This window comes from Heptranchias perlo, chromosome 20 (genome assembly GCF_035084215.1).
Source record: "Heptranchias perlo isolate sHepPer1 chromosome 20, sHepPer1.hap1, whole genome shotgun sequence".
NCBI lineage: Eukaryota > Metazoa > Chordata > Chondrichthyes > Hexanchiformes > Hexanchidae > Heptranchias > Heptranchias perlo.
This window is the reverse complement of record NC_090344.1, coordinates 50,446,984-50,473,204: the sequence shown is the minus strand read 5'-3', so window position 1 is coordinate 50,473,204 and position 26,221 is coordinate 50,446,984. Positions and strand designations below refer to the sequence as shown.

The window sequence follows — 26,221 nt, the reverse complement described above, 5'->3', positions numbered from 1 at the left end:
CAAAAAAATAAAGGGTTCTTATCATAATACTGAGCTGGAATTTGGTTAACTCAACTAATAAGTTCCTTTTCTTGTCTCTGATCTAACCCCAACTGAGAACGCTGCAGAGGAAACCTGTAAACTGCAGGAAGATATCAATGGACTGGTCAGGTGGGCAGAAAAGTGGCAATGGAATTCAATCCAGAGAGGTGTGAGGTAATGCATTTGGGGAGGGCAAACAAGGCAAGGGAATACACAATAAATGGGAGGATACTGAGAGGTGTAGAGGAACAAAGGGACCTTGGAGAGCATGTCCACAGATCCCTGAAGGTAGCAGGACAGGTAGATAAGGTGGTTAAAAATGCAAACAGGATACCTTCCTTTATTAGCCAAGGCATAGAATATAAGTAAGGAGTCACAGAACACCAGGTTATAGTCCAACAGCTTTATGTGAAATCACAAGCTTTCGGAGCTTTGCTCCTTCGTCACAATAGAAATGTTTACTATCTATATATAAGAACATAAGAAATAGGAGCAGGAGTTGGCCAATCGGCCCCTCGAGCCTGCTCCGCCATTCAATAAGATCATGGCTGATCTGATCCTAACCTCAAATCTAAATTCATGTCCAATTTCCTGCCCGCTCCCCGTAACCCCTAATTCCCTTTACTTCTAGGAAACTGTCTATTTCTGTTTTAAATTTATTTAATGACGTAGCTTCCACAGCTTCCTGGGGCAGCAAATTCCACAGACCTACCACCCTCTGAGTGAAGAAGTTTCTCCTCATCTCAGTTTTGAAAGAGCAGCCCCTTATTCTAAGATTATGCCCCCTAGTTCTAGTTTCACCCATCCTTGGGAACATCCTTACCGCATCCACCCGATCAAGCCCCTTCACAATCTTATATGTTTCAATAAGATCGCCTCTCATTCTTCTGAACTCCAATGAGTAGAGTCCCAATCTACTCAACCTCTCCTCATATGTCCACCCCCTCATCCTCGGGATTAACCGAGTGAACCTTCTTTGTACTGCCTCGAGAGCAAGTATGTCTTTTCTTAAGTATGGACACCAAAACTGTATGCAGTATTCCAGGTGCGGTCTCACCAATACCTTATATAACTGCAGCAATACCTCCCTGTTTTTATATTCTATCCCCCGAGCAATAAAAGCCAACATTCCGTTGGCCTTCTTGATCACCTGCTGCACCTGCATACTAACTTTTTGATTTTCTTGCACTAAGGAATTGGTACTCAGTAAATTAATGGGACTCAAGGCGGATAAATCCCCTGGACCTGATGGCTTACATCCGAGGGTCTTGAGGGAAGTACTGCAGTACTTTCCAGTTTCTCGCCATTAAGATAATAACTTGCTCTCTGATTTTTCCTGCCAAAGTGCATAACCTCACATTTTCCAATATTGTATTGCATCTGCCAAATCTCCGCCCACTCACCCAGCCTGTCGATATCCCCCTGTAGGTTTTTTATGTCCTCCTCACTCTCCACTTTCCCTCCCATCTTTGTATCATCTGCAAACTTTGATATGTTACACTCGGTCCCCTCCTCCAAATCGTTAATATAGATTGTAAAGAGTTGGGGACCCAGCACCGACCCCTGCGGAACACCACTGGCTACTGGTTGCCAGTCCGAGAATGTACCATTTATCCCAACTCTCTGCTTCCTGTTAGATAACCAATCCTCCACCCATGCCAGAATATTACCCCCAATCCAGTGATTCTTTATCTTGAGCAATAATCTTTTATGTGGCACCTTGTCGAATGCCTTCTGGAAGTCCAAATACACCACGTCCACTGGTTCCCCTTTATCCACCCTGTACGTTATATCCTCAAAGAACTCAAGCAAATTTGTCAGACATGACTTCCCCTTCGTAAAGCCATGCTAACTTTGTCCTATTAAATTATGTTCTGCTACTGTCTCCTTAATAATAGACTCCAAAATTTTACCCACCACAGATGTTCGGCTAACTGATCTATAATTTCCAGCCTTCTGCCTACTACCCTTTTTAAATAAGGGTGTTACATTAGCAGTTTTCCAATCTGCCGGGACCTTTGCCGAGTCCAGAGAATTTTGGAAAATTATTACCAAAGCATCCACAATCCCTACTACCACTTCCCTCAAGACCCTAGGATGCAAGCCATCGGGTCCAGGGGATTTATCCGCCTTGAGTCCCATTAATTTACTGAGTACCAATTCCTTAGTGATTTTAATCGTATTAAGCTCCTCCCCCCCTAGAGCCCCCTGTTTGTCCAGTGTTGGGATATTCTTAGTGTCCTCTACCGTAAAGACTGAAACAAAATATTTGTTCAGCATTTTTGCCATCTCCATGTTTCCCACCATTAATTTCCCGGTCTCATCCTCTAAGGGACCTATGTTTGCCTTAGCCACCCTTTTTCTTTTTATATAACTGTAGAAACTCTTGCTATCTGTTTTTATATTTTTTGCTAATTTATTTTCATAATCTATCTTCCCTTTCTTAATCAATCCTTTAGTTACTTTTTGCTGTCTTTTGAAGAATTCCCAATCTTCTATCCTCCCAGTAAGTTTGGCTACCTTATATGTCCTTGTTTTTAGTTGGATACTATCCTTAATTTCTTTACTTAGCCACGGATGGCTGTCATTTCTTTTACACCCTTCTTTCCTCAGTGGAATATATATTTTTTGAAAGTTGTAAAATAACTCCTTGAATGAACACCACTGCTCATGTACCATCTTCCCCTTTAATCTATTTTCCCAGTCCACTTTAATCAATCCTGCTCTCATACCATCATCGTCTCCTTTATTCAAGCTCAGTACGCTTGTTTGAGAACCAACCTTCTCACCCTCTAATTGGATATGGAATGTAACCATGTTATGGTCACTCATTCCAAGGGGATCCTTAACTAGGACATTATTAATTAATCCTGGCTCATTACACAGGACCAGGTCCAAGGTTGCTTGCCCCCTTCAAGGATCAGTTACATACTGCTCAAGAAATCCATCCCTAATACACTCAATAAACTCTTCCTCAAGGCTGCCCTGCCCAATTTGATTTGTCCAGTTAATATGATAGTTAAAATCCCCCATAATTATAGCTGTTCCCTTATTACATGCCCCGACTATTTCCTGATTAATACTTCTTCCAGCAGAGTTGCAACTATTAGGAGGCCTATATACTACGCCCACTCGTGCGTTTTTCCCCTTATTATTCCTTATCTCTACCCAAACTGTTTCATTATCCTGATCCTTTGTCCCAATATCATTTCTCTGTATTACAGTGATTCCTTCCTTTGTTAACATAGGCATTTATAAATCACAGAACAATACATGATGATTACAGATAGTCTTTGCAACTGCCCGTTGCCACGGCAATCACAGTGTTCAGACAGAGAGGTGTTACCTGCAGAACCCCCGAATATACAGTCAACAAAAAAAAACAAACAGAAAAAAAACAGAGAGAGAGAGGCAGAAACATCTGGAAGGCAGAGAAAGCCAGCAAATGACCCGTTATATAAAAAACGGATAGCTTTTGTTCGCTGGTGGGGTTACGTGTCGCGTGACATGAACCCAAGATCCCGGTTGAGGCCGTCCTCATGGGTGCGGAACTTGGCTATCAATTTCTGCTCGACGATTTTGCGTTGTCGTGTGTCTCGAAGGCCGCCTTGGAGTACGCTTACCCGAAGGTCGGTGGCTGAATGTCCCTGACTGCTGAAGTGTTCCCCGACTGGGAGGGAACCCTCCTGTCTGGCGATTGTTGCGCGGTGTCCGTTCATCCGTTGTCGCAGCGTCTGCATGGTCTCGCCAATGTACCATGCTCTGGGGCATCCTTTCCTGCAACGTATGAGGTAGACAACGTTGGCCGAGTCACAGGAGTATGAACCATGCACCTGGTGGGTGGTGTCCTCTCGTGTGATGGTGGTATCTGTGTCGATGATCTGGCATGTCTTGCAGAGGTTACCGTGGCAGGGATGTGTGGTGTCGTGGACGCTGTTCTCCTGAAGGCTGGGTAATTTGCTGCGAACGATGGTCTGTTTGAGGTTGGGTGGCTGTTTAAAGGCGAGTAGTGGAGGTGTGGGGATGGCCTTAGCGAGGTGTTCATCGTCATCGATGACATGTTGAAGGCTGCGGAGAACATGGCGTAGTTTCTCCGCTCCGGGGAAGTACTGGACGACGAAGGGTACTCTGTTGGTTGCGTCCCGTGTTAGTCTTCTGAGGAGGTCTATGCGATTTTTCACTGTGGCCCGTCGGAACTGTCGATCGATGAGTCGAGCGTCATATCCCGTTCTTACTAGGGCGTCTTTCAGCGTCTGTAGGTGTCCATCGCGTTCCTCCTCGTCTGAGCAGACCCTGTGTATTCGAAGGGCCTGTCCATAGGGGATGGCCTCTTTGACGTGGTTAGGGTGGAAGCTGGAAAAGTGGAGCATCGTGAGGTTGTCCGTGGGCTTGCGGTAGAGTGAGGTGCTGAGGTGCCCGTCTTTGATGGAGATTCGTGTGTCCAAGAAAGAAACTGATTCTGAGGAGTAGTCCATGGTGAGCTTGATGGTGGGATGGAACTTGTTGATGTTATCGTTGTTGATGTTGACTATCTGTAATCACCATGTATTGTTCTGTGATTTATAAATGCGTAGGCTTCGAGGAGTTCCTGACATTTACCTGAGGAAGGAGGAAGCCTCCGAAAGCTTGTAAATTTCAAATAAAATCGTTGGACCATAACTTGGTGTTGTAAAATTGTTTACAATTGTCAACCCCAGTGCATCACCGGCATCTCCACATCATTATTAACATAGCCACCCCACCTCCCCTTCCTTCCTGCCTGTCCTTCCTGATTGTTAAATACCCTGGCATATTTAATTCCCAGTCGTTGTCACCCTGCAGCCATGTTTCTGTAATGGCCACAAGATCATACCCATACGTCGTTATTTGTGCCGTTAACTCGTCCATTTTGTTACGAATGCTACGTGCATTCAGATAAAGAACTTTCAAATATGTTTAGTGATACTTAGTTCCTGCTTTTTCCTTTTTTAACACTTTACCTTTTACTCCATACCTTCTGTCCCTTCCTGACACGCTTTCCTCTGTCTCCCTGCTCAGGTTCCCAACCCCCTGCCACAGTTTTGATGCTGGGTTAATCGCCTTACGCCTTCTAGTTTTTATTTTATCTGTCGTGCCTAAAGTACACTTTCTTTCTGCTGCTCTACGCTTTTCCCTTTCACTTGTTCTTGAACAACTGTTTGTATTATTTGTATTGTAGATTTCCCCTGGGTCTTCCCCTCTCTTGCTGCTCTCAACTTTATTCCCTTCTGACTCCCCGCTCAGGTTCCCATCCCCCTGCCACTCTAGTTTAAACCCTCCCCAACAGCACTCGCAAACACCCCCGCGAGGACATTGGTCCCGGTCCTGCTCGGGTGTAACCCGTCCCGCTTGTACAGGTCCCACCTTCCCCAGAACCGGTCCCAATGTCCCAGGAATCTCAATCCCTCCCTCCTACACCATCCCTGCAGCCACGCATTCATCCTGTCTATTCTCCTGTTCCTATACTCACTAGCACATGGCACTGGTAGTAATCCTGAGATCACTACCTTTGAAGTCCTGCTTTTTAATTTATCTCCTAACTCCTTAAATTCACCTTGCAGGACCTCATCCCTTTTTTTACCTATGTCGTTGGTACCGATATGGACCACGACTACTGGCTGTTCACCCTCCCCCTCCAGAATGCCCTGCAGCCGCTCCGTGACATCCTTGACCCGAGCACCAGGGAGGCAACATACCATCCTGGAGTCACGTTTGCGGTCACAGAAATGCCTATCTGTTCCCCTTACACTTATAGGGTGTGTATATATATGTGTGTGTGTGTGTGTGTATAGTGTGTATATATATAAATATATATCAAGCGTGTGTGTACATATAGATATAAAGTGTGTGTATATAGTGTATATATGTATAGTGTGTATATATAGAGTGTCTATATATATAATCACACATATACACACATATATATACATTTGCATTGTTCATAAATTTTATATGTTATTAAGAATCTTGGGGATGGTGTGCATTTCCTGCACACATTGCCCTTCCTTCCTGGGTCAGGGTCTTGCAGTCATGTTGTGTGGGGCTGACTCTGTGATGGATCATGGGCACCTCTCCCTCCTCCAGCAATGCTCATGGTCTGTGGAGGCAGGAACAGAGGCCTCAGCATCGAACCCCCCGGTTCCACAGATGGAAAGGGCACCAATTGCTCGCCCTCTGCATCTTGCCGTCCGGCGGAGGCCGGGGGTCCCCGGTGGAGGGCTCTCTACGCGCGAGTCCTCCCCTGTCCCATTGGGGATCTGGGGTGGAGGGTGTTGCACGGAGCAGCCCCCACAAACCGGCTTTTAAAACCATTTCACGGACTCCAAGGCCGCCTGTATTTTCTGCCTGTGGGGGGGGGCGGGGGAGGGGCGGGCGTGTCGGAGGTCGTCCTCGTGGGTCAGCTCCTGGGCCTGTCCAAAGTGGCCACCTGCAGGTCCAGGCTAGACGCGGCCCGTGGAGACAGTCGCTCCGAGCGTCTGCCTCTCTTCCGACGCATTCTCCACGCCCGGGTGGCCCTGGGAGAGGGAGCAGGCCGTGTCTGCCAGTACGCTTGAGGCTTTCCGCGACTGGTGGGCACCGCAGGGAGTGCAGCGCGTCCTTGACCAGTGTAATAAAATTATTATTTGACTTTGTTTATTATTTGATTTCGATTTGCTTTTCAAAAAAATAAAGCATCCCCGAACCCCCCACCCTCTTATAACAAAAAAATAATTGCTCGCCCTCTGAATTCCGCGGGTCTTTTTACTGCGCAGCTCTTGAGTCGCTGAGTACCTGTTTAAAATGGGTGTTGGCTGGTCTGCAGGATGTTTGTTGACGAACTCCCACCATTTAAAACTAGGTTGGACCTTCATTGGACAGTTGCATTCTGACTGCTGCTTTTTGGACCACACCAAGTGAACTTTGACCATCAGGGCTGGTGTTTTCCGCTGGTTTCCTTCAATCTGGGAAAGCCTGCGGAGGAGGGTGACGCAGAAAGTTGCACCATTTTGAGGGATAGGGTGAGCGTTGAGGGGCCTGACTGGAGGTTATAAATTAGAGATTATTGAGGAAAACCCACCAGTAAATATACAAACAAACTAAAACCAGTGTTGATGTACTTCATTAAATAATCCAGGTGAGACGTCTGCCCTCTCAGGTGGACATTTAAGATCCCATCTCACTAAGTTCTCCCCAGTGTCCCGGCCAATATTTATCCCTCAACCCAAGATCAAGAAAACAGATTATCTGGTCATTTATTGCTGTTTGTGGGATCTTGCTGTGCGCAAATTGGCTGCCGCGTTTCCTACATTACAACAGTGACTGCACTTCAAAAAATACTTCATCTGGCTGTAAAGGTCTTTGGGACGTCCTGAGGTTGTGAAAGGCGCTCGAGAAATGCAAGTTTTTCTTTCTTTCGATGTGTTTCCTGCATTTTCTGGTTTTATTTCAGACACTCTGGATTTCCAGGTTGGTGTTTTTCCCCCCTGTTGGGTACAGTGTGAGTGATGGGAGAGGAGGGCTGGATCTGAGTGCTCTCACTCTGGGGAAGGGTTTTCTCAGTCTGGGGAAGGGTTTTCTCCCTCTGGGGAAGGGTTTTCTCAGTCTAGGGAAGGGTTTTCTCAGTCTAGGGAAGGGTTTTCTCACTCTGGGGAAGGGTTTTCTCACTCTGGGGAAGGGTTTTCTCACTCTGGGGAAGGGTTTTCTCACTCTGGGGAAGGGTTTTCTCCCTCTGGGGAAGGGTTTTCTCAGTCTGGGGAAGGGTTTTCTCCATCTGGGGAAGGGTTTTCTCAGTCTAGGGAAGGGTTTTCTCAGTCTAGGGAAGGGTTTTCTCACTCTGGGGAAGGGTTTTCTCCCTCTGGGGAAGGGTTTTCTCCCTCTGGGGAAGGGTTTTCTCAGTCTGGGGAAGGGTTTTCTCCCTCTGGGGAAGGGTTTTCTCAGTCTAGGGAAGGGTTTTCTCAGTCTAGGGAAGGGTTTTCTCCCTCTGGGGAAGGGTTTTCTCCCTCTGGGGAAGGGTTTTCTCCCTCTGGGGAAGGGTTTTCTCAGTCTGGGGAAGGGTTTTCTCCCTCTGGGGAAGGGTTTTCTCAGTCTAGGGAAGGGTTTTCTCAGTCTAGGGAAGGGTTTTCTCCCTCTGGGGAAGGGTTTTCTCCCTCTGGGGAAGGGTTTTCTCACTCTGGGGAAGGGTTTTCTCCCTCTGGGGTAGGGTTTTCTCACTCTGGGGAAGGGTTTTCTCAGTCTAGGGTAGGGTTTTCTCACTCTGGGGAAGGGTTTTCTCACTCTGGGGAAGGGTTTTCTCACTCTGGGGAAGGGTTTTCTCCCTCTGGGGTAGGGTTTTCTCACTCTGGGGAAGGGTTTTCTCAGTCTAGGGAAGGGTTTTCTCAGTCTGGGGAAGGGTTTTCTCACTCTGGGGAAGGGTTTTCTCCCTCTGGGGTAGGGTTTTCTCACTCTGGGGAAGGGTTTTCTCAGTCTAGGGAAGGGTTTTCTCAGTCTGGGGAAGGGTTTTCTCACTCTGGGGAAGGGTTTTCTCCCTCTGGGGTAGGGTTTTCTCACTCTGGGGAAGGGTTTTCTCACTCTGGGGAAGGGTTTTCTCCATCTGGGGAAGGGTTTTCTCCCTCTGGGGTAGGGTTTTCTCCCTCTGGGGAAGGGTTTTCTCACTCAGGGGAAGGGTTTTCTCACTCTGGGGAAGGGTTTTCTCAGTCTAGGGAAGGGTTTTCTCCCTCTGGGGAAGGGTTTTCTCCCTCTGGGGTAGGGTTTTCTCACTCTGGGGAAGGGTTTTCTCACTCTGGGGTAGGGTTTTCTCACTCTGGGGAAGGGTTTTCTCCCTCTGGGGTAGGGTTTTCTCCCTCTGGGAAGGGTTTCCTCCCTTTGGGGAAGGGTTTTCTCCGTCTGGGGAAGGGTTTTCTCACTCTGGGGTAGGGTGTTCTCCCTCTGGGGAAGGGTTTCCTCCCTCTGGGGAAGGGTTTGCTCCCTCTGGGGAAGGGTTTTCTCCCTCTGGGGAAGGGTTTGCTCCCTCTGGGGAAGGGTTTTCTCCCTCTGGGGTAGGGTTTTCTCCCTCTGGGGAAGGGTTTGCTCCCTCTGGGGTAGGGTTTTCTCCCTCTGGGGAAGGGTTTTCTCCCTCTGGGGTAGGGTGTTCCCAGTCTGGGGAAGGGTTTTCTCCCTCTGGGGAAGGGTTTTCTCCCTCTGGGGAAGGGTTTTCTCAGTCTGGGGATGGGGTTTTATCCCTCTGGGGAAGGGTTTTCTCAGTCTGGGGAAGGGTTTTCTCCCTCTGGGGAAGGGTTTTCTCCCTCTGGGGAAGGGTTTTCTCAGTCTGGGGAAGGGTTTTCTCCCTCTGGGGAAGGGTTTGCTCCCTCTGGGGTAGGGTTTTCTCCCTCTGGGGAAGGGTTTTCTCCCTCTGGGGTAGGGTGTTCTCAGTCTGGGGAAGGGTTTTCTCCCTCTGGGGAAGGGTTTTCTCAGTCTGGGGAAGGGTTTTCTCCCTCTGGGGAAGGGTTTTCTCAGTCTGGGGAAGGGTTTTCTCCCTCTGTGGAAGGGTTTTCTCCCTCTGGGGAAGGGTTTTCTCAGTCTGGGGAAGGGTTTTCTCCCTCTGGGGAAGGGTTTTCTCAGTCTGGGGAAGGGTTTTCTCCCTCTGGGGTAGGGTTTTCTCAGTCTGGGGAAGGGTTTTCTCCCTCTGGGGAAGGGTTTTCTCAGTCTGGGGAAGGGTTTTCTCCCTCTGGGGTAGGGTTTTCTCAGTCTGGGGAAGGGTTTTCTCAGTCTGGGGAAGGGTTTTCTCCCTCTGGGGAAGGGTTTTCTCCCTCTGGGGAAGGGTTTTCTCAGTCTGGGGAAGGGTTTTCTCCCTCTGGGGAAGGGTTTTCTCAGTCTGGGGAAGGGTTTTCTCCCTCTGTGGAAGGGTTTTCTCCCTCTGGGGAAGGGTTTTCTCAGTCTGGGGAAGGGTTTTCTCCCTCTGGGGAAGGGTTTTCTCAGTCTGGGGAAGGGTTTTCTCCCTCTGGGGAAGGGTTTTCTCAGTCTGGGGAAGGGTTTTCTCCCTCTGGGGAAGGGTTTTCTCAGTCTGGGGAAGGGTTTTCTCCCTCTGGGGAAGGGTTTGCTCCCTCTGGGGTAGGGTTTTCTCCCTCTGGGGAAGGGTTTTCTCCCTCTGGGGTAGGGTGTTCTCAGTCTGGGGAAGGGTTTTCTCCCTCTGGGGAAGGGTTTTCTCAGTCTGGGGAAGGGTTTTCTCCCTCTGGGGAAGGGTTTTCTCAGTCTGGGGAAGGGTTTTCTCCCTCTGTGGAAGGGTTTTCTCCCTCTGGGGAAGGGTTTTCTCAGTCTGGGGAAGGGTTTTCTCCCTCTGGGGAAGGGTTTTCTCAGTCTGGGGAAGGGTTTTCTCCCTCTGGGGTAGGGTTTTCTCAGTCTGGGGAAGGGTTTTCTCCCTCTGGGGAAGGGTTTTCTCAGTCTGGGGAAGGGTTTTCTCCCTCTGGGGTAGGGTTTTCTCAGTCTGGGGAAGGGTTTTCTCAGTCTGGGGAAGGGTTTTCTCCCTCTGGGGAAGGGTTTTCTCCCTCTGGGGAAGGGTTTTCTCAGTCTGGGGAAGGGTTTTCTCCCTCTGGGGAAGGGTTTTCTCAGTCTGGGGAAGGGTTTTCTCCCTCTGTGGAAGGGTTTTCTCCCTCTGGGGAAGGGTTTTCTCAGTCTGGGGAAGGGTTTTCTCCCTCTGGGGAAGGGTTTTCTCAGTCTGGGGAAGGGTTTTCTCCCTCTGGGGAAGGGTTTTCTCAGTCTGGGGAAGGGTTTTCTCCCTCTGGGGAAGGGTTTTCTCAGTCTGGGGAAGGGTTTTCTCCCTCTGGGGAAGGGTTTTCTCAGTCTGGGGAAGGGTTTTCTCCCTCTGGGGAAGGGTTTTCTCACTCTGGGGAAGGGTTTTCTCCCTCTGGGGAAGGGTTTTCTCAGTCTGGGGAAGGGTTTTCTCCCTCTGGGGAAGGGTTTTCTCACTCTGGGGTAGGGTTTTCTCACTCTGGGGTAGGGTTTTCTCACTCTGGGGAAGGGTTTTCTCCCTCTGGGGTAGGGTTTTCTCAGTCTGGGGAAGGGTTTTCTCCCTCTGGGGTAGGGTTTTCTCACTCTGGGGAAGGGTTTTCTCCCTCTGGGGTAGGGTTTTCTCACTCTGGGGAAGGGTTTTCTCCCTCTGGGGAAGGGTTTCTCCCTCTGGGGTAGGGTTTTCTCACTCTGGGGAAGGGTTTTCTCCCTCTGGGGAAGGGTTTTCTCACTCTGGGGTAGGGTTTTCTCACTCTGGGGAAGGGTTTTCTCCCTCTGGGGTAGGGTTTTCTCCCTCTGGGGAAGGGTTTTCTCCCTCTGGGGAAGGGTTTTCTCACTCTGGGGAAGGGTTTTCTCCCTCTGGGGTAGGGTTTTCTCACTCTGGGGAAGGGTTTTCTCCCTCTGGGGAAGGGTTTCTCCCTCTGGGGTAGGGTTTTCTCACTCTGGGGAAGGGTTTTCTCCCTCTGGGGAAGGGTTTTCTCACTCTGGGGTAGGGTTTTCTCACTCTGGGGAAGGGTTTTCTCCCTCTGGGGTAGGGTTTTCTCACTCTGGGGAAGGGTTTTCTCCCTCTGGGGAAGGGTTTTCTCCCTCTGGGGAAGGGTTTTCTCAGTCTGGGGAAGGGTTTTCTCACTCTGGGGAAGGGTTTTCTCCCTCTGGGGAAGGGTTTTCTCAGTCTGGGGAAGGGTTTTCTCCCTCTGGGGAAGGGTTTTCTCCCTCTGGGGTAGGGTGTTCTCAGATGCTCTCTGCAGTCCCACACACAGGAAGTGTGTGAAGGTTTGAGCAGTTTGAAGGGGGGTGGAGTCAGCCTGGAGCAAAAAGGCGGAAAACAGAAAGTTGATTTTACAGAAGGAACAAAAAGAAAAGAGAAGCGTCCGGCGGTCGAGCCCCGGGTGAAGTGGGTTCAATCCATGTGGAAGGGGCGAGAGAGACTCTGACTGAGAATTCGGAGCAGGGAGGGGGGGTTTGAAGAGTTTGATCGCTGACTTTTCTCCTTGAAGGGGTCACTCGGCGACCCTGCCCCGATGGACCTTCTCCTGCTCACAGCCAATGTCGGCTCCCTTTTCGACAACGTGAGTAAACCCCCTTGAGCTCAGTTTGTGGTCGCGACATTGCTTCTTCTTTCCATGTTCCCCGTGTCTGTCCTCAAGGCACTTTCAGACAGAGTGTGACTCGGGGCTGGGCTGGCCTGGCCTTTACCCGGGGGGTGGGGGCTGCTGTCAGACCCTCTCCCCCGGGACATACTTCAGATTCTCTCCCTCTTCCAGCTCAGGCCTTAATTCCAGGGCAGGAATCCCACTGCCTCAGTCAGACAGACCTGGGCTGAAGAGCTGGGAATGTTTCTCCTCATGTGGCCCAGAGTTTCTGGTTCAGCATTTTTTTGGTGTGGTTTTCAAAAGACTGATTCCAGGCACTGGTCACCCTCTGGTTCTTTCCTTGTGAACTGGACATTGAGTGTTGACAGGCTATTCAGCTCTAGAGGCATCACTGCTGAGACAGATCCTGATCTCATCTGACGCACATACTTTCCAGCAGGGGTCATTGGATGGTGCTCGGGAGTGACCTGCCCGGAGTTCACCAATGCCAATTGTAGCAGTCTGTCTCTCATCTGGTTGAGATGAAATAATTCACAGCTCAAAGTGAAGATGAAACACAAGACCACCAAGTCTGCATGACCCCACACTAGAGCACGGCCCAATGCCAGGTCTGCATGGCCCAATATTAGAGCGTGGCCCAATATTAGAGTGCAGCCGAGTGCCAGGCCTGCAGGGCCCACTATTGGAGCACGGCCCAATATGAGAGCGCGGCCCAATATTAGAGTGCGGCCCAGTGCCAGGCCTGTATGGCCCAATATTAGAGTGTGGCCCAATATTAGAGTGCGGCCCAGTGCCAGGCCTGTATGGCCCAATATTTGAGCGTGGCCCAATATTAGAGGGTGGCCCACTGCCAGGCCTGTATGGCCCAATATTAGAGTGTGGCCCAGTGCCAGGCCTGTATGGCCCAATATCAGAGCGCAGCCCAATGACAGGTCAGGTCCCAATACATTTTCACACAAAGCCAACAAAGGAACTGCAGTGTGGTGTGAGGACAGTAGTGGCACCTGACCTCTTGAGACCTGGTTGTACTGTGTGCCCTGCATTCTTCCCCCTTGGTACTGAAATCACATGAACTCAGTTCGGCCTGTTTTATATTTCTTTGTTACTGGGTATTAAAAGCATGAGGAACAGAGCCGTGCGATGTACACGCGTGTTTGGAAAGTGGAAGCTCTTGGCAGTAGATGGGGGAAGGGTTATTTCAAGTGCCAGGCAATGACCATCTCCAACAAGAGAGAGTCTAACCACCTTCCCTTGACATTCAACGGCATTACCATCGCTGAATCCCCCACCATCAACATCCTGGGGGTCACCATTGACCAGAAACTTAACTGGACCAGCCATATAAATATTGTGGCTACAAGGGCAGGTCAGAGGCTGGGTATTCTGCGGCGAGTGACTCACCTCCTGACTCCCCAAAGCCTTTCCACTATCTACAAGTCAAGAGTGTGATGGAATACTCTCCACTTGCCTGGATGAGTGCAGCTCCAACAACACTCAAGAAACTCGACACCATCCAAGATAAAGCAGCCCGCTTGATTGGCACCCCATCCACCACCCTAAACATTCACTCCCTTCACCACCGGCGCACAGTGGCTGCAGTGTGTACCATCTACAGGATGCACTGCAGCAACTCGCCAAGGCTTCTTCGACAGCACTTCCAAACCCGCAACCTCTACCACCTAGAAGGACAAGGGCAGCAGGCACATGGGAACAACACCACCTGCACGTTCCCCTCCAAGTCACACACCATCCCGACTTGGAAATATATCGCCGTTCCTTCATCGTCGCTGGGTCAAAATCCTGGAACTCCCTTCCTAACAGCACTGTGGGAGAACCGTCACCACACGGACTGCAGCGGTTCAAGAAGGCAGCTCACCACCACCTTCTCGAGGGCAATTAGGGATGGGCAATAAATGCCAGCCTCGCCAGTGATGCCCACATCCCATGAATGAATAATAATTTTAAAAAAGCACTGATCACTCATTGGTCTTGGCTGGCTGATGAAAAGCCTCATCTTTCTGTCAGCAGCAAGGGCTCTAAGTGAGAGTGGGTAGGATTAATTCGTGGCTCTGTGGGTAACACTCTCACCTCTGAGTCAGAAGGTCGTGGGTTCAAGTCCCACTCCAGGGACATGAGCATAAAATCCAGGCCGACTCTCCCAGTGCAGTACTGTGGGAGTGCTGCGTTATCAGAGGTGCCGTCTTTTGGATGAGACATTAAGCCGAGGCCCTGTCTGCTCTCTCAGGTGGATGTAAAAGATCCCATGACCACTATTTCAAAGAAGAGCAAGGGAGTTCTCCCCAGTGTCCTGGCTAATATTTATCCCTCAACCAACATCACGAAAACAGATGATCTGGTCATCATCACATTGCTGTTTGTGGGATCTTGCTGTGCGCAAATTGGCGGCTGCGTTTCCTACATTACAACAGTGACTACACTTTAAAAAGCTCACAGGGTAATTTTGACTTTGGGTGACAGTGTAAAACGGGTGATATTGATTCAGCTGCCCATTATACATCTCTCCCTGAAGTCATTATAGTCAAGACTTCAGTGGAAATGAAAATGAGGAGAGATGTACAGCAGTTAGCAGTGGACACTGGAAAGAGACTGGAAAAGGGCTGGATAGATATCTAGTTAGGACCATATGTTCAGGTTCTAAGATAAGTGCCGGCATTGATGATCAGATATTTTATGGAACACAGCAGTTCTCACACTGGGGCCATGGAAAATAACTGGAATGCAGGAAATCAGGAATGAAAACGCAAAGTTATACCAGTGGATCAGTGTAGAGTTTCACTAAGTTAGCCTTGAGAGTTGGGGAGAAATTTCAGCTTTCGTTTGTGGTTGCACACTTCCTTCGGAAATTCGATAAACTGTGGGCAGTATGTGACACTGCCAAATCTCCACCGTTTATTGGAACAGGAGGCCGAATGGGTCCAATGGGATTTTTTTGTTCCATGCTTTTATTTCCTTGGCTTCTAAACCTATTATTCTCTACCCCCAGCCCCCTGTGACTGACAGAGAGGGCAATCACTAATTTCTTTTGCCAATTTTCTCGACCCTTTTGCTCCTCTTCGGAAGGCACTGCGTGGGGTTGTATCCTCTAGAGTTTCGAAGGTTAAGGGGTGATCTGATCGAAGTTTATAAGATATTAAGGGGAACAGATAGGGTGGATAGAGAGAAACTATTTCCGCTGGTTGGGGATTCTAGGAGTAGGGGGGCACAGTCTAAAAATTAGAGCCCGACCTTTCAGGAGCGAGATTAGAAAACATTTCTACACACAAAGGGTGGTAGAAGTTTGGAACTCTCTTCCGCAAACGGCAATTGATACTAGCTCAATTGCTAAATTTAAATGTGAGATAGATAGCTTTTTGGCAACCAAAGGTATTAAGGGATATGGGCCAAAGGCAGGTATATGGAGTTAGATCACAGATCAGCCATGATCTTATCAAATGGTGGAGCAGGCACGAGGGGCTGAATGGCCTACTCCTGTTCCTATGTTGCTATGTAACTGCACTTCAAAAGCACTTAATTGGCTGTAAAGCACTTTGGGACGTCCTGAAGTTACGAAAGGCGCTATATAAATGCAAGTTCCTTCTCTTTTTTCATGCAGTGTTGTTCCACGGCAACTGGCAGCTCTGGGATATCCAGATGAAGCCAATTGCTGATTGGTAAATAAAACATGAGCAATCGACATGGTCGATGGGCCTGTGATCTCAACACTGATATTCACACAGTGGACGCATTGTGAACTTTAACCTTTTTGTGAGTTTGTTGGTAAGGTGAAAAGCAGAGTGTGAGTGTTTTTTTGATCATTGAATGCTTTACTTCCTTGGTTAGTGAATGGTGGATGATTTTTGGTTCATTAAACATACACTTGTGAGGTACATTTTACCAGTATTGTGTGCAAGGTGTTTTCTACTAAAATTCCTGCATGTGGCTAAAATGTTGTCCTCGCTGTCGGCAGCTTCAGACCCATGAGTCGTTGAGATCAGAAACTCGCAAGTGAGGAATGCAAATCTCAGCCTCCCTCAGTCCGAGGAAGGAGCAGTGTAACTGTTGCAAACATGGGTGCCGCTGGTCGGTACCAATGCTGGTGTTTTGGTAATGTAGCTATCCTGGTCAACCTGCATCTGAAGGTATTTCACACACAGTCAGCCAGCAGTGCCAAATGAGCTGGGCGGTAAAACTGTGAAAGAGCCTGTGGTTCAGTTGGCGATGGATGTGATGATTCCACCTCTTGCTAATCACATTGCCGAAATGAAGACTTGCAAAAAATCTGCCTGCGAGAAATGGGACTGCATCGGTCGCTAAGGTCCTGTTCCAGCTGGTGGAATAGTACAGGTGTGTTACACACCATCAGTCTCTCCAACTCTGACAAATGGATGGGTTTGTACTGGGCCAAATGATTGGAAATGGACCCTCTCAGGGACACGAGAAACTTTCATCAAAAAGAATAAGTGTGTACGGTACAGGGCTTGTTTAAAACCGGGTGCTCCTGAAGGCGTCAGTGTCTCAGACCCTGATTGCACCAGGACTGACAGATTTGATGAAACCAAGAGCGGTCGGATTCGGGGAAGTTGCTGCAAGCAGCTCCCTCTGGAACTGATTGATTCAAGCTCCCCGCAGTGGTTTTGGCCACAGTGTGGTGCTGAGTCACTCTGAGGATGTTGTCAAGTGAAGGGCAGACAAGGAATAGAAGCTGTCAGACCCAGCAGCTTTATTGAACACTTCTACTTTAATTGGGTCCTTTCACTTCCCTTGCAGGAGCGGAGATGAATCTACCTCCCTCCTAATGTAATCGCCTTGCCTTTTATTTTGCTGCAGAGAAAAAAATACGGAAAGGGGACAGCGCTCAATGCCAGGTTAGGCTGGTTCCAATAGAAGCCCACAGGCCGAGGAATACCAAGAAGTGTGGGGTAAAGGAGAATTGGATCACAAATGTCCCCTCTGTAGTTTTTTTATTTCAAAATATTCTTTATTTCATAGAATTTAAAGGTGCACACTGTTCAATGTAAATATCACAATTCCAGACCAGTCCATTTCAAACCAAGAACACCACAGATCGTCCACTAAGTGATCTCAATATTACAATTCAAACACACTATTTCTTATAATTCATGGTGGGGTGGCCTTTCCCCATGGAGCCTTTTTTTTTCAAAAAATATACTTTATTCATAAAATTTGCAACAATGCAATTGTCACATCACATTTCAAACGGACACAATGCAGATTGTACAATTTGCAGCTTACATCAAGTACAGTTCAAATCATTCCAACATTACAGTTACACATTGTACATCATTACAGTTCATGACACTCTCGGGTGCCTCATTGCATTACAATCAAAAAAGATTTTTTTTATTTGTTCATGGGATGTGGGCGTCGCTGGCGAGGCCGGCATTTATTGCCCATCCCTAATTGCCCTCGAGAAGGTGGTGGTGAGCCGCCTTCTTGAACCGCTGCAGTCCGTGTGGTGAAGGTTCTCCCACAGTGCTGTTAGGAAGGGAGTTCCAGGATTTTGACCCAGCGACGATGAAGGAACGGCGATATATTTCCAAGTCGGGATGGTGTGTGACTTGGAGGGGAACGTGCAGGTGGTGTTGTTCCCATGTGCCTGCTGCCCTTGTCCTTCTAGGTGGTAGAGGTCGCGGGTTTGGGAGGTGCTGCCGAAGAAGCCTTGGCGAGTTGCTGCAGTGCATTCTGTGGATGGTACACACTGCAGCCACTATGCGCCGGTAGTGAAGGGAGTGAATGTTTAGGGTGGTGGATGGGGTGCCAATCAAGCGGGCTGCTTTATCCTGGATGGTGTCGAGCTTCATGAGTGTTGTTGGAGCTGCACTCATCCAGGCAAGTGGAGAGTATTCCATCACACTCCTGACTTGTGCCTTGTAGATGGTGGAAAGGCTTTGGGGAGTCAGGAGGTGAGTCACTCGCCACAGAATACCCAGCCTCTGACCTGCTCTTGTAGCCACATTATTTATATGGCTGGTCCAGTTGAGTTTCTGGTCAATGGTGACCTCCAGGATGTTGATGGTGGGGGATTCGGCGATGTTAATGCCATTGAATGTCAAGGGGAGGTGGTTAGACTCTCTCTTATTGGAGATGGTCATTGCCTGGCACTTGTCTGGCGCGAATGTTACTTGCCACTTATCAGCCCATGCGGGCACGGACTGCTTCATTATTTGAGGGGTTGCGAATGCAACTGAACACTGTGCAATCATCAGCGAACATCCCCATTTCTGACCTTACGATGGAGGGAAGGTCATTGATGAAGCAGCTGAAGATGGTTGGGCCTAGGACACTGCCCTGAGGAACTCCTGCAGCAATGTCCTGGGGCTGAGATGATTGGCCTCCAACAACCACTACCATCTTCCTTTGTGTTAGTGTGACTCCAGCCACTGGAGAGTTTTCCCCCTGATTCCCATTGACTTCAATTTTACTCGGGCTCCTTGGTGCCACACTCGGTCAAATGCTGCATTGTTGTCAAGGGCAGTCACTCTCACCTCACCTTTGGAATTCAGCTCTTTTGTCCATGTTTGGACCAAGGCTGTAATGAGGTCTGGAGCCGAGTGGTCCTGGCGGAACCTAAACTGAGCATCGGTGAGCAGGTTATTGGTGAGTAAGTGCCGCTTGATAGCACTGTCGATGACACCTTCCATCACTTTGCTGACGATTGGGAGTAGACTGATGGGGCAGTAATTGGCCGGATTGGATTTGTCCTGATTTTTGTGGACAGGACATACCTGGGCAATTTTCCACATTGTCGGGTAGATGCCAGTGTTGGAGCTGTACTGGAACAGTTCTGGAGCACAAGTCTTCAGCACTACAGCCGGGATACTGTCAGGGCCCATAGCCTTTGCTGTATCCAGTGCACTCAGCCATTTCTTGATCTCACATGGAGTGAATCGAATTGGCTGAAGATTGGGTTCTTTGATGGTGGGGATATCGGGAGGAGGCCGAGATGGATCATCCACTCAGCACTTCTGGCTGAAGATGGATGCAAACACTTCAGCCTTGTCTTTTGCACTCACGTGCTGGACTCCGCCATCATTGAGGATGGGGATGTTTACAGAGCCTCCTCCTCCCGTTAGTTGTTTAATTGTCCACCACCATTCACAACTGGATGTGGCAGGACTGCAGAGCTTTGATCTGATCCGTTGGTTGTGGAATCGCTTAGCTCTGTCTATAGCATGTTGCTTCCGCTGTTTAGCATGCATGTAGTCCTGAGTTGCAGCTTCACCAGGTTGGCACCTCATTTTTCGGTACGCCTGGTGCTGCTCCTGGCATGCTCTTCTACACTCCTCATTGAACCAGGGTTGATCCCCTGGCTTGTTGGTAATGGTAGAGTGAGGATTACAGATTCATTACAGGTACATTACATCAATTTGAATTTTACATTCTGCCCAAGGGGGTTTTTCCCTGATTGCAGCCCCTCGGTTTACAATGGCGGGAAGGCTCTAAATGGTTGCCTTTCCCCACAGAGCCTTTGCGGCGGCCGCACCCAGCCTCAGTGTGTCCCTGAGCACTTCGTCCTGGACCTTGGAATGTGCCAGTCTGCAACACTCGGTCGAGGACAGCTCCTTGCACTGGAAGACCAGCAAGTTTCGAGCAGACCAAAGGGCGTCTTTCACCGAGTTGATGGTCTTCCAGCAGCAGTTGATGTCCGTCTCGGTTGCGTCCCCGGGTTTAGCCCGTAGAGCACAGAATCCTGTGTTGCAGAACTGCTCGGGACGAACCTGGACAGATACCACTGCATCTCTCTCCAGACCTTCTTTGAAAAGGCACATTCCAGAAGGAGATGGGTGACGGTCTCGTCTCCACCGCAGCCTCCTCTGGGACAGCGCGCGGTGACGCTGAGAGTCCGGGAGTGCATGAAGGATCTGACGGGAAGGGCCCTTCTCACCACCAGCCAAGCTAGGTCTTGGTGCTTGTTTGAAAGCTCTGGCGATGAGGCGTTCTGCCAAATGACATTGACAGTCTGCTCGGGGAACCAACCGACAGGATCCACCATCTCCTTTTCCTGCAGGGTCTCGAGGACGTTACGTGCGGACCACTTGCACAGTAACATTCGCGCCAGACAAGTGCCAGGCAATGACCATCTCCAACAAGAGAGAGTCTAACCACCTCCCCTTGACATTCAACGGCATTACCATCGCCGAATCCCCCACCATCAACATCCTGGGGGTCACCATTGACCAGAAACTTAACTGGACCAGCCATATAAATACTGTGGCTACAAGAGCAGGTCAGAGGCTGGGTATTCTGCGGCGAGTGACTCAGCTCCTGACTCCCCAAAGCCTTTCCACCATCTACAAGGCACAAGTCAGGAGTGTGATGGAATACTCTCCACTTGCCTGGATGAGTGCAGCTCCAACAACACTCAAGAAGCTCGACACCATCCAGGACAAAGCAGCCCGCTTGATTGGCACCCCATCCACCCCCCTAAACATTCACTCCCTTCACCAGCGGCGCACTGTGGCTGCAGTGTGCACCATCCACAGGATGCACTGCAGTAACTCGCCAAGGCTTCTTCGACAGCACCTCCCAAACCTGCGACCTCTACCACCTAGAAGGACAAGGGCAGCAGGTACATGGGAACACCACCACCTGCACGTTCCCCTCCAAATCACACACCATCCCGACTTGGAAATATATCGCCGTTCCTTCATCGTCGCTGGGTCAAAATCCTGGAACTCCCTTCCTGACATCAGCTGAGCCTTTGCTTGGGTTGTACCTCATCCTGAGGTTATTGTGATGCTGCTGTACTCTCTGTTTTGCAGCTTAGGTGATGGGTGCCCACCTCTCAGTCTTCTGCAGGAGGTGTTTCAACACTTGGAGATTGTCGGCAAATGTCGACCTGCTTTTGTTTTATCCCTGAAATCGGCTTGTGTTTCTGGATGTCTCAAACTTGGCAAGGGCCAATTAGGGATTGGCAATAAATGCCGGCCTTGCCAGTGGCGCCCACGTCCCATGAACGAATAAAAAACAACAAAACTTGGATTGGATTCAACTGATCTGTATTTGCATTATTTCCATGCCGAGCTCCAATTAGAATTTGCCTTTGTTTCAAATGATCAGAATCTTGTCGACAAACAAAAAAAACTTTCCTCTCAGCACTTCATCGCCCCGAAACTTTGTTTCCAACTTTCTCCCCTACTTTCTGTCAGCACTGACTCTCAGGGAGGGACCAACAGACCCACCCCCCACCCTCACCCACCCTCCGAGCCCCCTAGTTCCTCAGCCTTTCTTCACATACCACCCCACGTGTGTTTGAGTTCTCCCCGGTGTCCTGGCCAATATTTATCCCTCAACCAACATCACTCAAACAGATCATCAGGTTGTAATCTCATTGCTGTTTGTGGGATCTTGCTGTGCTCAAATTGACTGCCGCCTTTCCTACATTACAACAGTGAGTACACTTCAAACTGGCTGTAAAGGCGCTTTGTGACGTCCTGAGGCTGTGAAAGGCGCTATGGGAATGTACGTTCTTTCTTTCAGTGTGTCACCTCCCGACTTGCCCTGACCTCACACACGGTCCTCGGGCTGCTTTGGGTCATTTTAACTCTGATACGTTCTCCAGATAGCAGGTGGCATTCTCCTAATGATCTCAGGTGTGCTGACTTAGACTGCAAACTCCCAGGGACGACCTGAGCAATGTCCTTAAAAAGGGAAAGTCAGGATAAATACAGTTTCATCTGAGTATCTGAACATCACAACCATGTCTCAGACTCCAGACTAAACTGTAAGCAGCATCACAGCGATTATCAGAAGCAGAAGTCATTCAGTTCTGCAGTTCCCATCCCTCTTTAACTGGAAGCACAGTTGGCCTGCAGCCCCTCCAGTGCTGTGGATGAAGATGCTGAGCAGACTCCAGTTGCTTGCCCTGAGCCACCCTGCCCCTGCCTCATCGTATCAGACAATGATTGTGAGGGCTCCCTCTCCTTTTACTTCAGATGGTCGGGAGGGAGATGGAATCGGGTACAGTGGGAAGAAGTCGATTTGCCCCTCAGTCCGAGTCAGTGGGTGGACGTCCAGTTATATTAAAGATAACCGGACAGCAGAGCCCCGGGGACTTGTATTCCGAGCTTGGACATGTTCTTTACAAATGCACCAACCTTCTGAATCCAGGCTTTCGATTGGCTGGAACACAAGCCTTCGACTCTGCTTTTCAGCCATTGAAAACTCAGCTTTTCTAAACTTGCTTCCACCTCCAAATGGAGAGGAAAGAAAAACAATCGGATAGAAGTTAAATTATAATTTGATCAGGCAAAAAGGTGGAGAGGTCGGATTGATTTTAGGTTAGGTAGAGAAGAAAAAGTAAAAATGGAAGTTTAAGAGAAGGACTTAGTGAGAGAGGGGAGGAGAAAATAAGATTTATTTTCACTCTCATAGTGCAGGAATTGAAAACTTAACCAAACTTGCCAGCCGAGGAAGATTCATCTTGTGAAGGTGTTGACTCCTTACAGGGGTATCGGTCCACGATGGCAGTCCCCTTGTATTGCCTCACTCAGTGGGCGTTATCCACCTGTGATTCCTGACCACGAGTGCTGACGTGCTATTCGACTTGTGGAGGGCATCACTACTCAGTTCAATCCTGTTGTCCCTCAGTACCCAACGTTCCAGCAGGGGTTTCTGGATAGCAACCAGAAACAATGACCGTGGACGATTTGAGGGAGCTATGGCCATTTTATAATACCCCCCACCACTGGCCAGACTGTGATTGACGAACTCAGTACAGGCAGACAAATGGGGATCTGGCACCTGGCTGGTCCATGTGGATTAGATGGACTTCCTCACCCCCCACTCCCTCCGTGAAGCATCTTGGGACGTTTATCTTCATTAAAGGCACAATATAAATGCGGGTTCTTGTTCCGCGTAATAATTCCCATTGTTGACACTAACATTTCATAAAGGAAATGGTGGGTGTTTGAAATGTTCACACATCACCTGAAATGTCAGAACACCCAGCAGTACAGTTGAAGGATACTGTCTGTCCGAGCTCGGGCTGTGTCTCAAGAGAGGATCTTGAGCTGAATAACACTGGCGTGAAAGACCATTGAGCCCATTGGTGGAGGGAGCAACTTGAGGTGACAGACTGAGCTCATCACTGGAGAGGGATATTGGAAGTGACACTTTGTCACAACACTGAGTGCCATTTTAGCCTAACAAGTAAAACGTCCTGGGTCTTGGGGTTGTGATAATGACCTGACAGTAACACTGGGAGTTGTGACGTTGATTTCAATGTTTGCCCTCTCTTCTGAAGGCGTGGTTTGCTGGGTATTCGGCAGTTGCCCTCTGGTAGTTCAACCAACTGACCGTCCGACAATGGAGGGAGTCGCAGCCAAGAACTGTCTGTGTCTTCATTCAACCTCCATACACACAGAGCTAACAGCTGGAGACACTGTCTCAGAATCAACGGCAGGGATCCTGGCTCTTCGATTTCCCTCATTAGCCCCGGTTAAGGTTAGCTAACTCAGCACAAACATAGATGTATTTAAGGGGAAGCTGGATAAACACGAGGGAGAAAGGAATAGAAGGATATGCTGACAGGGTGAGATGAAGTGGGGAGGGAGGAGGCTCGTGTGGAGCATAAACACTGGCATGATCCAGTTGGGCCGAATGGCCTGTTTCTCTGCTGTAATTTCTATGTAAACCGGGAGTCGAAGCAGGAGTGTTTTGGCTTTGTACCTCATGAGACTGACTGGCTGACCCATTGGGGAACTCAGGGTTGTGACTTTATCTCCAAATATCTGTGTCTGAAGCTGCAAACAGAGGGAGTGTGATTTTCATATTGCGGCTTCCCTGTTTGCAGGATGTGCCCTGACCCATGGATTTCCAGACTTTGGGCTCCTTTTTGTGAGGGAGAGAAACAGCACAAGTCTAAAGGACAAGATTTGCATGGAGGGCGTGTGATTAGCAATGGGTCTTTGATCCCCACTGATATTGCAGTGGTTAAAAAAACCAACCCTGCATTTACACAAGAGAAGGTCAGGGTTCGACACAGAGCCCGGGTCACAGTCACTGACATGTTCACAGGCTGGTTCCTTCACTTTTTCAAATAACGATGAATTCTTACAAATGCAAATTGTGAAACAGGAAACCAGAGACACGAATGATAAACCTGGGGGTGGGGGAGAGGGAGGAGAGGGGTGGGGGAGGGGGAGGAGAGGGGAAGGGGTGGAGGAGAGGGAGGAGAGGGGTGGGGGAGGGAGTGGAGGAGAGGGAAGAGGAAAGGGGTGGGGGAGAGGGGTGGGGGAGGGGGAGGAGAGGGGAAGGGGTGGAGGAGAGGGAGGAGAGGGGTGGGGGAGAGGGAGGAGAGGGGAAGGGGTGGAGGAGAGGGAGGAGAGGGGAAGGGGTGGAGGAGAGGGAGGAGAGGGGAAGGGGTGGAGGAGAGGGAGGAGAGGGGAAGGGGTGGAGGAGAGGGAGGAGGAAAGGGGTGGGGGAGAGGGAGGAGAGGGGAAGGGGTGGAGGAGAGGGAGGAGGAAAGGGGTGGGGGAGAGGGAGGAGAGGGGTGGGGGAGAGGGAGGAGAGGGGTGGGGGAGAGGGAGGAGAGGGGTGGGGGAGGGGGTGGAGGAGAGGGAGGAAGAAAGGGGTGGGGGAGAGGGAGGAGAGGGGAAGGGGTGGAGGAGAGGGAGGAGAGGGGAAGGGGTGGAGGAGAGGGAGGAAGAAAGGGGTGGGGAGAGGGAGGGGAGAGGGAGGGTGAGCAGGTGGGGAAGAAGGGGAGGGGGACGGTGAGGGAGAAGGGAGGGAAAGGCAAACTGAAAACTACACAGTTCTATCAAACTACACATTGCAGATTGGAGTAAAATGGGCAGGAGTAAATCTGCAGCCTGTTTTACACTCTGGCCGATTTTCCTTTCCCTGGAAACCAGGCTGCCGATTCGCTATCGCCCACTTTGCCCAGGACGGATTTACACCCCACAGTGCAGCCACTGACCTGAGTAAATAGTTGCTGCTCGCAGCACTTTTGTTCTGGTGGAGCAGGTTTGAGGGGCTGAATGGCCTACTCCTGTTCCTATCTTCACCATTTTGGCCTTGGCTTTTATTGCCACTGAACTGTATGGACCATCCCCTCCTCATCGGAGAAATTGCCAGCCAGGAGGACTGAGCGTGGCATTGCTGTCCTGACTTTTGCACAGCTAGACGTGTGAGAATCCTCTGCATGTGCAGCTCTGAACCTGCCCCGCATTATAGACAAGATCAGTCAGCGGCAGAATGGGCGGAATCACAGACCTGCTTTCAATGGGTAAAAGTTCTGTAATATAAATGGGCTATCAGTCACTACAGCTAAAGGTGACAATAACAAGCACGTGCATTTATACAGCGCCTTTAATATAGCAAAACGTCCCAAGGTGCTTCGCAGGATCATTGTCAGATCAAGAATTTGACACCGAGTCACATCAGGAGATATCAGGACAGGTGACCAAAAGCTCGGTCAAAGAGGTAGGTTTTAAGGAGCATCTTGAAGGAGGAGAGAGAGGTCGAGAGGCGGAGAGGGTTAGGGAGGGAATTCCATAGCTTGGGGTCCAGGCAGCTGAAGGCACGGCCGCCAATGGTGGAGCATAGGAACAGGAGTAGGCCATTCAGCCCCTCGAGCCTGCTCCGCCATTTGATAAGATCATGGCTGATCTGTGATCCAACTCCATATACCTGCCTTTGGCCCATTTCCCTTAATACCTTTGGTTGCCAAAAAGCTATCTAGCTCAGATTTAAATTTAGCAATTGAGCTAGTATCAATTGCCGTTTGCCGAAGAGAGTTCCAAACTTCTACCACCCTTTGTGTGGGAAATCAGGGATGGACCAGAGACCAGAGTTAGGTGAACGCAGAGATCTCGGAGGGTTGTAGGGCTGGAGGAGGTTACAGAGATAGGGAGGGGGCGAGGTGATGGAGGTTATTTGAAAACAAGGATGAGAATTTTAAAATCGAGGCGTTCCCGGACCAGGAGCCAGTGTAGGTCAGCGAGCGCAGGGGGTGATGGGTGAACGGGACTTGGTGCAAGTTGGCATATGGGCAGCAGAGTTTTGGATGAGCTCAAGTTTATGGAGGGTGGAAGATGGGAGGCCGGCCAGGAGAGGATTGGAATAGCCCAGTCTAGAGGTAACAAAGGCACGGATGAGGGTTTCAG

The 26,221-nt window shown here is 49.6% G+C and overlaps 1 protein-coding gene across 1 annotated transcript in view; it reads left to right on the top strand.

Annotated features, from left to right (window-relative positions):
• Nucleotides 1-11,806: 11,806 nt before the first annotated feature.
• LOC137335856 (inositol polyphosphate-5-phosphatase A-like) overlaps nt 11,807-26,221 on the top strand; it is a 70,632-nt gene continuing 56,217 nt past the window's right edge. Inside the window, exon 1 of the mRNA XM_068001336.1 lies at nt 11,807-12,068. Within this exon, the coding sequence (XP_067857437.1) occupies nt 12,021-12,068 (48 nt within the window). The 5' untranslated portion in view covers nt 11,807-12,020. The remainder of the gene's footprint in view (nt 12,069-26,221) is intronic.